Below are 11,999 nucleotides of genomic sequence, written 5' to 3'. Positions count from 1 at the left end.
ATTTGACTTTATAAAAAGTACATTTAGAAATGTTGGACACAAATGCACAGCGAACCAAATCGTAGCCGTGCTCCATGCTAAAAGACTGTGGTCCTGTGGTATACACCTATCATTTGTTTGGAAATGTATCAATATTCAAGTCAAGTCAAGTCAATTTAATTTATATAGCACATTTTAAACAACAGCAGTTGACAAAGTGGTGAACAATTTACACAAAATGTAAGATACTATTACTCAAACCATTAAAACATATATACATTAAAATCACATTAAAACTAAGCGGATGCTCTATACAACGGATTTAGAAGGCCAGGCTGAATAGATGGGTGTTAAGCAGCGATTTAAAAGTGCCAAGTGACTGGGCAGACCTAATCAACATTCATATATATTGAATTCATATATGCATGTGTAGCACCCTGAATATATGGCTATTATTCAGAAGTGCTGACTTGCCTTTTATCTCCCCTTTGTGCACAAAGACATATTAACTAGTTTCCATTGATATTCCCTCGAACAATGACGCAGGTTTCTCCTTCTCTCACCGGCTGGAATATGGATTATAAACAGTGAACTGAATCATATTCTTTCCACCCAGTGCTTCCTGTGGGGCTAGTTGGCGGTACCAGCAGGGGGCGGCGGTGGCAGGCGGAGCGCACGAGAGAGAGACAGCAGGAGAAGCAAGTCAACGGGAACGGAAGTGAGGCGAGCCAGCCTCTTCGACATTGGACTTGGACCTGGTCGGTCGTATCTTGACAGAGCCCCCGTTGTGGATCACGCGGGTGAACGTATTGAACTTGAGTATATTACGGGTTATACTAGAAATGTAAGCGTAGTAGCGTGTTGCATGTTCCCCACTGAATAACCCTAGTGATACAACGAGTTATCCTAGAAGAAACGCGGTATAGCCAAGTGTTGGCTTATGTTAACGATATTCCCTCCAGTGAGGTGCCCAGCCAGCGTGGCTTGAAGAGGACCGTGTTTAGAGGCACCATGTTGCGGCTAGCAGGAGGGCTGTTTGGGACCCACAGAGTAGCTTCAGTTAAGGTAGGGCCAGATTATTGTTGCGCGTCGACCCAGCACCGGTCGTCAACAACCAGTCTTCGCCGGCGTTCGACATCTGCTCTGCACCAGCTGTCTTCAGCCCAGCACGGGAGGTCTTCCCGTCCAGCAGAGGTCGCCATCACCCAGCACGCACTCTCAGCCCGCTACTGCTCCCTCTGCTCCAGCCCCGCTTGCTAGCGCCCGTGACGAGAGCGTTCGACGCCATCTTGCCACCCGGACAGTGGTGGCGCGGCACAGCCGCCATCTTGGTTGAGTACAATAGAGCTTCGATGCTCAGGATCTTATTGCACAGTACACAGTGTGATGCGGCCTACGGGTGAAGCTAACGTTGCTAACTACAGTTCATAGGGGTACCCCATAAACATTACATGCCGGCATTAGTATAGGACTTTTGTTTTGGTAAAGTGGGCCCACCTTTTCATTTCCTTTGAGTGTGATAACGTGTTTGTCCTTTAATAATAATTTCCCATCTAATTAACCCTTCCCCTGCGGGAAGGTTACTGACCAGTGGTACCATAAGTAGAGCCTGAGAGAGGTACTATCCTTACCATATAATTAAAGCCTGAGAGAGGTATTATCCCTGGTACTAACCCAGACGTGGGTGATGAGTCAAGCACATTGGTGTATAATATAAGTGTCTAGAAGGTATTGAGTTACAACTTGGGTAATGGTAAGATTCCATCCTATTTAAACATTGCCATTAAATCTTTGTAACTGAACAGTACAATTAATATAAAGAATTAGATGGGGTTCTGTGTGCGTGTCCATTCCTGAGCCCATGAATAACTCTTTTGGTGTGGGTAACGTTAATACAATTAACCCCTTCCTATCCATCTTTCCCCTTACAGTCATTAAGGTTTCTAGTGGTCATCAAGGGAGGGTATTGCTTGCGGGGGAACGAATCTATTTATTCGTCTATCAGTCACTAGGTGTGGGAGGGTTACGGAGGTATTGGGGGAAGTGAGAGCAAGTTGGGGAGTACTGCTGACCGCCCCGGAGAGGCGAGGAAGACCTGAGTACCAGACCAGGTTGGTAAATCCCGGGCCCATCCACTCTCACTGCCGGCCTCCAGTTTGACGCTCCAGGCCCAAAGACGAGGGTGCAGTCAGACGGAGCTCTACTGTGTCCTGCTACCCAGTGATGGTGCACACCCGTTCCCACGAAGCAGGGATAATCCACCCTGCTACACATGGGTAAGGCTAAGATAATAATCAAAGACTCCAGCCACCCAAACAACTGCCTCTTTGAACTGCTGCAGTCAGGCAAGCGATACCGGAGTCTCATGGCAAGCACAGAGAGACTCAGAAGAAGCTTCTATCCCCACGCCATCAGGATGCTAAATGCTAAATGACAATAACACTATGTAACAAACCATCAAATACACTCATAGCACACAAATCCACACGCACACACTCACTTTAAACAACCAACTGACTGCAGCAACCACTCTACCCACTTTAGACACTTAACACACTTTATATTTATTGGTAACGAATTTGCACTACAACTCATACCTCATCACACCTTACTGTAAATTGTACCTAAATTGTACCTCATTTCATTTCTGCATTGTACTGTATATTGTATTGTAACTCAGTTACTTTTCTACTCTGCATTGTATATTGTATATATGTACATTGAACACTTTTGTCTACGTACTTGACTTCTATTTTATACTTATTATACTTATTTTTATACTTACCTATTTTTACCTAGCACAATCTCTGGAGCAAAACAGAAAGAAGCATTTTATATAAAAGTACTCTGACAATAAAGAAACTTTAAACTCAACAAAGACAACGAGTTCTAAATGTTTGTTTGTTTGTTTGTTTGTTTGTTTGTTGTTTGTCCATATTCTTGTGTTTTGTGCCTGTGTTTTAATTGTATTTATTTATTCATTAATTTATTCTGCACCCTGTTGATCTGTCTGGAAGCCTCAGTTTGCTCTCTCTGGCCACCGGCCGCCTACATACTTGTGGGAAGATGTGATAAGAGAGCAGATGCTGCTAAGGTCTGCGTGGAGCGCTACAGACACATGCTGGTCCGGGAGAAACCATCACGTTTGTCAGGGGTTCATACTAAGGTTTAGAAAAATCCCAAATCAGCCTAATATTCACAACAATACCATAGAAAGCATCACTGTGCTCCGTTGATCTCTATCAATCCCATAACTTTGATTACTGAGCCATCAAAGGAGAAAAAACAAAGGAAAGAGATGAAAATATATTACACATGTGGACACCCCCCCCCCCCCCTCCCCCCATGGGATATGTTCATGGTACACCCTAGGAAAGTGTACAGGTGGATTCAAAGGTACATAATAGTTCTAACGTTGGCTTAAAGACAGAAATGGATCCAAAAATGTGGGCCCTACTAGTGCTCAGCTTAGCTCTCTCTGCTACGTGTAAAGGAGCTGAAAACGTCAGTGATACAGCCATCCAAGAGAAACCTGTCATAGCCAGGGGAAAACTAATGGTGAGTATTGAAACCATCAGGGGTGTAAAAAGTACCCAGAAATTATACTTAAGTGCAAGTATGGGTACAGTCTCAAAATCGTACTCAAGTAAAAGTCAGAGTATCTGGCTAAAAACACACTTGAGTAAAAGTTAAAAAGTTTCAACTTAAATGTACTTATGTACTAAAAAGTAAAAGTTAAAACTTTTTTTCTGACTGTCTATTCTTCTGATAACCGCTTTCTAGTCTTGCACAAGGACCAATCAGCATGGGTATGGGCGGGTTAATTTTCCATTGATGGGGATTTGATTGGCTGTTTTTAAATAAAGCGTGGCCGCAGGATTAATAACGGTAACGTTAGTTCAGCCACAAATATACTAATAAAAATGGTTGGACCTGAGAGATTTGTACTTTGTACTTTGTAGTTCTGCATTTTAAATGTAAGGAGTAAAACGTATGTTTTTTTTCTCTGAAATGTAATTGAGTAAAAGTACAAGTATACAAAGTTTTTGTATACAAAGTATACAAAAAAAATTACATTATCTGTCCTGCTTTGTCCCGCCAAAATCTTACTGTTGTCCTGCTTTTGGACTGTTTGCATCTGGTCACCCTAATACAAACCTAATAATACTTGAGTAAAGTACAACTCCCCAAAAGCAGTACTTAAGTATTGTAACGGAGTACAATTACTCAAGTACTTAACACCCCTGGAAACCAGTCACAGCCAGGGGCAAACTAACGGTGAGTATTGAAACCTGTCATAGCCAGGGGCAAACTAACGTGAGTATTGATGGAACTGCATGTTAGCCATGCTAGCGATCTAAACAATCAATCCATGCCAAAGCTAGATTATGTAAAAGGTGAAAGACTCACACTCACAGCCATGCTGATTTGGCTAAATGACATCCAGCCGTATTCGTTTGAAACTACTTTTAGTCACACAGAGTGTCATGGTTTCTCCATAGAGCCCTGTCATACATTTTTAGCACAGCAGCTCGCGCAGTAATGGTGATTAATGCCAGTAAAGGCCCAGGTGCTATTGTTTCCAGTAGGTGTGATGCTAGGATCGGAAGCCTATTTCTGTCATCTTTGATATGACTGAGAGAGAAGGATGGAGAACTCCAGTGGACATGCAGCTCCTAACACCATTATCTGTCTCCGTCCCTCCAGGCTCCCAGTGTGGTCGGATGAGGCGTCAAGAAGATGCCCGAGCTCCACCTCTTCCTCATGGAGCGCTGGGCATTATAGTATCCTTTACACAGCGGCCATGTGTGCTGCACCAGGCTTCTATTACGCTGTGACCCGACCCCCAAAACACTTTGGGTTTTCTCATGACCTAGCATGATAAAGGAAACAATGTTCCTAATCAACTGCCAAGTACAGCGCCAGAAAAAACTGGGGCCTTGGAGCATTTTCCAAAACAGTTTTACTCAGAAGCAGAGCGCCAGGGAGCGTTGAGCGACGCTTGTTGCTGTTGTTAAGAAATAGGAGAAAAGATATGAATGTAGGTTGATTCTTCTTTTTAGAACTGCCTTGCTGTCGTTTCCTTCACCCTCCTCTCCTCTGTAGTCATAACCTGGAATACGACTCGTCTGAGGAGAAGAACCCTCATCTGATATTCTACAACGATAAAGATGAGGTTGTTCAGGTGAGATGTGATGATGAGGATGAGGTTGTTCAGGTGAGATGTGATGATGAGGTTGTTCAGGTGAGATGTGATGATGAGGATGAGGTTGTTCAGGTGAGATGTGATGATGAGGATGAGGTTGTTCAGGTGAGATGTGATGATGAGGTTGTTCAGGTGAGATGTGATGATGAGGATGAGGTTGTTCAGGTGAGATGTGATGATGAGGATGAGGTTGTTCAGGTGAGATGTGATGATGAGGTTGTTCAGGTGAGATGTGATGATGAGGATGAGGTTGTTCAGGTGAGATGTGATGATGAGGTTGTTCAGGTGAGATGTGATGATGAGGATGAGGTTCATCAGGTGAGATGTGATGATGAGGATGAGGTTCATCAGGTGAGATGTGATGATGAGGATGAGGTTCATCAGGTGAGATGTGATGATGAGGATGAGGTTGTTCAGGTGAGATGTGATGATGAGGTTGTTCAGGTGAGATGTGATGATGAGGATGAGGTTCATCAGGTGAGATGTGATGATGAGGTTGTTCAGGTGAGATGTGATGATGAGGATGAGGTTCATCAGGTGAGATGTGATGATGAAGATGAGGTTCATCAGGTGAGATGTGATGATGAGGTTGTTCAGGTGAGATGTGATGATGAGGATGAGGTTCATCAGGTGAGATGTGATGATGAGGATGAGGTTCATCAGGTGAGATGTGATGATGAGGATGAGGTTCATCAGGTGAGATGTGATGATGAGGTTCATCAGGTGAGATGTGATCATGAGGATGAGGTTCATCAGGTGAGATGTGATGATGAGGATGAGGTTCATCAGGTGAGATGTGATGATGAGGATGAGGTTCATCAGGTGAGATGTGATGATGAGGATGAGGTTCATCTGGTGAGATGTGATGATGAGGTTGTACAGGTGAGATGTGATGATGAAGATGAGGTTTTTGAGGTGAGATGTGATGATGAGGATGAGGTTGTTGAGGTGAGATGTGAGGATGAGGTTGTTCATCAGGTGAGATGTGATGATGAGGATGAGGTTGTTGAGGTGTGATGTGATGATGAGGTTGTTCAGGTGAGATGTGATGATGATGATGATGATGATGATGATGATGATGATGATGGTGATGATGATGATGATGATGATGATGATGATGATGTTGTTGAGGTGAGATCAGATGATGAGGATGAGGTTGTTCATCAGGTGAGATGTGATGTAGTGGGAAGATGCTGTGTGACGAGATGTCAAAATGTGTCCATACTGGGTATGTTTTACGATTCTCTGTTTGATTCTTTGTGTGTGTGTTTGTGCGTGTGCGTGTGTGTGCGTGTGCGTGTGCGTGTTTGTGTGTGTGTGTGTGTGTGTGTGTGTGTGTGTGTGTGTGTGTGTGTGTGTGTGTGTGTGTGTGTGTGTGTGTGTGTCCACGTGCATCAGACGGTTCCCGTGAAGAAGATGACGGCAGACGAGATCAGCAGCCTGCTGGACTCCCTGGGTTTCTACCGGAGGTCCCAGAAGGGGGAGGAGGTGCCGGAGGAGTTCCAGCAGTTCCCCCTGCGAGCCCCCAGAGACGAGCTGTGAGGACGCCCGGTGGCCAGACCCCGCCACTGCATCCCTGGTCTCATAATGACGAGTGGGGCCCCAAGGCTGAGCCAGGCCCCAGTCTGAAGACTTGAAGAGACCGATGTTGCTGCAGGGTTTCAAACGGCACTTCCCTCACCATCATCAAAACCTTTCATTGATACTCAATAAATGTTGTTGTGGATGAGTTGGGTTCAATGTGTTTCTTCTCCTCACTCTGTCAGTACATGGATATCAAATGAAATGAGTACCTTGAAGAATAAAGAACCATAATAACTCAGTTTTCAGAGGAACAATGTTATGTTATATGGCAGGGCGTTGTGTTCATTCACAGTTAGAGACTGTAGAGGTTGAGTACTTTCTTGTGATATATCACATTTACACTCCCAAGTGACATGGATTGACTTTACAAGTGAAAATACAGTACATGGGCTTTAAAAACAGAGTTTGCAAGGGTTCTTCGACTTACCTTCCTAGGTTTGACAACACAACATGTAATGTCTACATATATACACACATATATACAGTAGATCTACCCAAAAAATAAATGGAGTCATTAATGTACAGTTTCTACGTCAAATGTATATACACTCTTTTTCTGGTCACTTTTTGTATCACAAACAGTACTGTATTTGCAAATCTGATATGTCATAAATGTATAGATGTAGCAGTACTGTATCTGTATGTCATGTATGTCATATATGTTATGATGAATTGAAATTGGGGGACCCTGATGTAAACAAGACGAAAGTCTTTCTCTGGTCTGCATCCCCTTAACAATTGTATTTATTGAGCTGTACTGTACTGTACCCATTCTGCACTCTGTTAATAAACTTTTCAATCAATCAATTCAATCAATCAAGGCCAGGGAACAGCACAGCCTGGAGCCTTGTCTCTCTCTTTGCTTGAATGTTCTCTCTCGCCTCTCCTAGTGGTTAGAGGGACATGGTCTATAAAACTGAAAGAGACACCATTGTGAGTGTCCTTACATTTTTTAACTATAGCATTAAATGTCACGTTGTTTATAATGGCCACATTTAAAGGTACCATTAGGCACTTTATGTTGCCATGTGTCTTGGTCCTTGGCAGGAAGGAGGCTATGCACTAGTGACTAGTCTATCACCCAAGGTAGGAGCTCTCCTGAAAGAGAAAACTTAATTAATTATTAATAATAATAATAATAATAATAATAATAATAATAATAATAATAATAATAATAATAATAATAATAATAATAATAATAATAATAATAATAATAATAATAATAATAATAATAATAATAATAATAATAATAATAATAATAATAATAATAATAATAATAATAATAATAATAATAACTTTATTAGCACCTTATGGATTGCAGCTCAAAGTGCATCACAGCAAATAGCGTAAAATGAACATAGGCATACAGTTTGCATACAGTTGACAGAATAAAAGCAATGCATAAAGTGCAGACATAAGAATAGGTATAAAAAATACAGTAAAAGTAGTGCAATGCATAAAGTGCAGACATAAGAATAGGTATAAAAAAAACAGTAAAAGTAGTGCAATGTAGAAAGTGCAGACATAATAATAGGCATAAAATAAGTACAATAAGTACAATAAGTACAGTGTTGCTCGAAAGCATGTGAACCCCCTGGAACAGCCAGTCCCCCAAACACCCCACACATGTTAGCAGTATTAAGGTAATTGTGAAAGGACAACAACTTCTGTACTGTTCCACCACATAATAATGTCACGTAACGAGCCCACCAGATAATCTGGTGAAGATGGAACACAAAATTGTCATCCCATTTACCCATGAATAAGCCTGCGTGAGACGGACTGAAGCAAGCCCCCGTCAGGGGCTCGCGGGACGGTGGCCTGGGGCTCGCAGGACGGTCCACACACCGCTATCAGTGTTCGTCTTCCCCGCCAATGAAGTATTCACCCAAAGACCCAATACCATGGCAACAACTACCGCACTACCGGTAGAATAAGTGCAGAGAACCGTGGGAAGTGATGCAAACTGTCTTGTCGTGTTTTGAACATTTATGTTGTGTTGATGGAATCACGTTAATATAGAGAGATGAAAACAATACGTTATTTCGATTGATATGAATTGGATAATGCTAGCAGGCTGCAGGCTGTTAGAGGTTAGAGGCAGAACTAGCGTAACGCGCTGTGTGGGCGTAGAGAGAGCGTACGTCAGTGGCCAATCAGATCGCAGAACCCGAACGTGGAACTGCAAGTTTGTTGGTAAAAGACTACACGCACGCAGACCGCGTGAATACTTTCCCCAAGGCAGTTGTCCTTCCGCGTTCGGTTTGCGCGCCCTGATTGGCCTCTCAGCGCCCAATCGCGTTAGCCCTACTATCGTCCTGCCGCGTTCGGTTTGCGCACCCTGATTGGCCTCTCAGCGCCCAATCGCGTTAGCCCTACTATCGCCTAACTACTTGCTCAATATACTACTATCACTCAACTCGCTACCGCTGTGCATCATATACTAAAACTAACTATCACTCAACTCACTATCACTCAACTCGCTACCGCCGTGCATCATATACTAAAACTAAAACTATGTAAATAACATATTGTTTTCATCTCTCTATATTAACGTAACTACTATTCATATCAATCGACATCACATCAATAGTTAGTATATTGATGCACGGCGGTAGCAGTATAGCGATGCACGGCGGTAGTAGTTAGTGCATTGATGTGATAGTTAGTATATTGATGCACAGCGGTAGCAGTATAGCGATGCACAGCGGTAGTAGTTAGTGCATTGATGTGCTAGTTAGTATATTGATGCACGGCGGTAGCAGTATAGCGATGCACGGCGGTAGTAGTTAGTGCATTGATGTGCTAGTTAGTTAGTATATTGATGCACGGCGGTAGCGAGTTAGTTGATAGTTAGTGGTATATTGATGCAGGTAGGTAGCTGATGTGATGGACTTGTGGAACTGAGAGAAGTTCTGAAAGTTAGGAGCGAGCGTTAAGGCCTCTGCATGCTACAGCAAATTCAAAGCAACTTCGACACAACATCGACAAAGCAACGGTGTTGCAGACACTCTACCTTTATGCTTCTGCAAAATCAACGCGCAGCCTATGTAACATTGTACCCCGTATGTAGCTAGGTTCCCTACACAGTAAAATTCGCAGTGTCAAATTAACACTTAAAGAGTCGAATTTAACACTATTCCAGAGTGTATATGACTCCAACTACGAATAGTGTTAAATCGACTCTTGCTCCTGTGTTACATTTTTTGAGTTAAATTAACTCTAAATAGAGTACAAATTTAACACTCGCTTACACTGTATGGTGTTATTTAAATCGACTCTTGCTCCCGTGTTAAATTTTTTGAGTTAAATTAACTCTAATAGAGTACAAATTTAACACTCGCTTACACTGTATGGTGTTATTTAAACTTAACACTATAGGTTTAATAACACTTGAGAGTGTAATTATTATTCTCAGAAGTGTTGATAATTTACTCTTATGTGATAACAAATTAACTCTGATTGAGTTGAATTCCAATGCTCATTAACACTGCATTGAGTTATTAAAAGTTAACACTGAGGTCAAATAACTCTGCTGAAGTGTTGCCATTACACAGTACTGTGTTGATAATTTACTCACTAGTAGTGAAAAAACAGCTCTGCAAATAACACCCATTAACACTGCACAGTGTCAATGAAACCGGACACTATATTGGTGAAAATAAACCTCACTGGTGTTAATTTTACACTTAATTTACTCTTGTGAAATTGCATTTACATACAATATACATTAAAAAATCACAAGTTACCACAAAATGATTTCAACAATTTTATTGTTGGTCAGGTCAGGCAGGGTCAGGCAGGCTTATAAAAAAATAAAACATAAATATACATTGACCTCAGCAGGTCTGCATAAAGTGCAATATGGAACAATATACTTCACAGCTGATTTATACAACACCTTTACAACTATATAGGGTTGGGCATCGTTTGGATTTGAACGATTCCGGTTCAGATTTTTTTTGAAAATGTGTACATTTTTTCATACTATTCACATTTTCAGTTGACTTGATACAGTTTAATTTGGTTGCTGTACTGCAACTATGGTATTAATTAACAAAGTAAAAAAAAATAAAAAATTAAGAATCGAAATGCAAATATGTTACTTCCGGTTCCAGAACCGGATGTTAGGAACCGGTTGCTATTAGAACCGGTTTTCGGTACCCAACCCTATTTACAACTCCGTCTGGATGCAGTAATAAAACAATCACATTAGCAGGTCTGCATAAAGTGGCAATATGGAACAATATACTTTGAGCAATCTGTCGTTCGATAATTCATTTGAATATCAAATGGTTTAAAGTAACACAGCTGATTTATATCCAAGACCTTTACAACTCCGTCTGGATGCAGTCTGACCTTAAAGGCATGGTAATGGTCATCAAAACACATGGTTTCCATCAGTTTTCCACAGAGCAATACACTGTCATCTTTCACAGCAATAGTCTTGATCTTACAAAACACAGGCATCTCAAATGCTACCTCAGTACAGATAATCAAGTCACAGCGGTACTCTGTACCATGATGTTTTATCCACTTGGCAGAAAAAACACTGGTTACATCTCCAAATAAGGAAGCAATCTCTGGACCTTCTTTGAGCTCAACAAGTGCCACCATCTTTCCTGGACCTATGGTTAATCTTTCTTTGGTAAAGGACTCCCGATACATTGCCATACAACTTTGGTGCTTTTGGGCTAATGTCTTTGTAATGTTTTTAAAGCTTTTTAATTGTCTCTTAAAGAAGTTATGTTTAGCTTCATAACGCATGCACCACATGTGCAGAATTGGGCCAATGTTCCTTATATTACGAGGGTAATGTATCATGAAGTGATGCTTTGGCAATAGGTTGCTTCTAGGAAATAACTGCTTGAAGAGCCGATGATGATCAGTGATTACATGTTTGAGATAAATGGTCATGCCATATGACAGGACTGGTGAAAATACAATGTTAACAATCTGTAGAAGCAAAAGCAGAAGATGCCAGTACTTATCATCAGTCTGTATTAAATCACCAAATATCAGAGGCATATTGCGCAACAAGCACCAAGACTGTGTGGCATTCAACCCCAAATCCTTACTTTCATCCAACAACTTGACTCTTGGCGGACGGTTTCGCTGCTGATTGTAACCATAGTCAAAAGCATGTATTCTGCCAGCCAGTTGTTCAGCATTTAGAAGTTTCTCCTGAAGAATGTACTTGAGAATAAGTTTCACCTCAAACTGAGCAACC

At 41.7% G+C, this 11,999-nt stretch overlaps 1 protein-coding gene across 1 annotated transcript; it reads left to right on the top strand.

Moving 5' to 3' along the window:
* Positions 1-3,423: 3,423 nt before the first annotated feature.
* selenoe (selenoprotein e) lies at positions 3,424-6,727 on the top strand (the record flags this gene model as incomplete). The annotated part of the gene is made up of 4 exons (XM_084307630.1): positions 3,424-3,537; positions 4,687-4,763; positions 5,086-5,164; positions 6,584-6,727. 4 exons carry the CDS (start codon positions 3,424-3,426, stop codon positions 6,725-6,727), a joined length of 414 nt encoding a protein of 137 aa, XP_084163756.1.
* Between the last annotated feature and the right edge of the window lie 5,272 nt (positions 6,728-11,999).

Source organism: Notolepis coatsorum, assembly GCF_963971535.1.
Source record: "Notolepis coatsorum genome assembly, chromosome: 2".
NCBI classification, from domain to species: domain Eukaryota; kingdom Metazoa; phylum Chordata; class Actinopteri; order Aulopiformes; family Paralepididae; genus Notolepis; species Notolepis coatsorum.
This window is presented reverse-complemented; position numbering and strand designations above follow the sequence as displayed.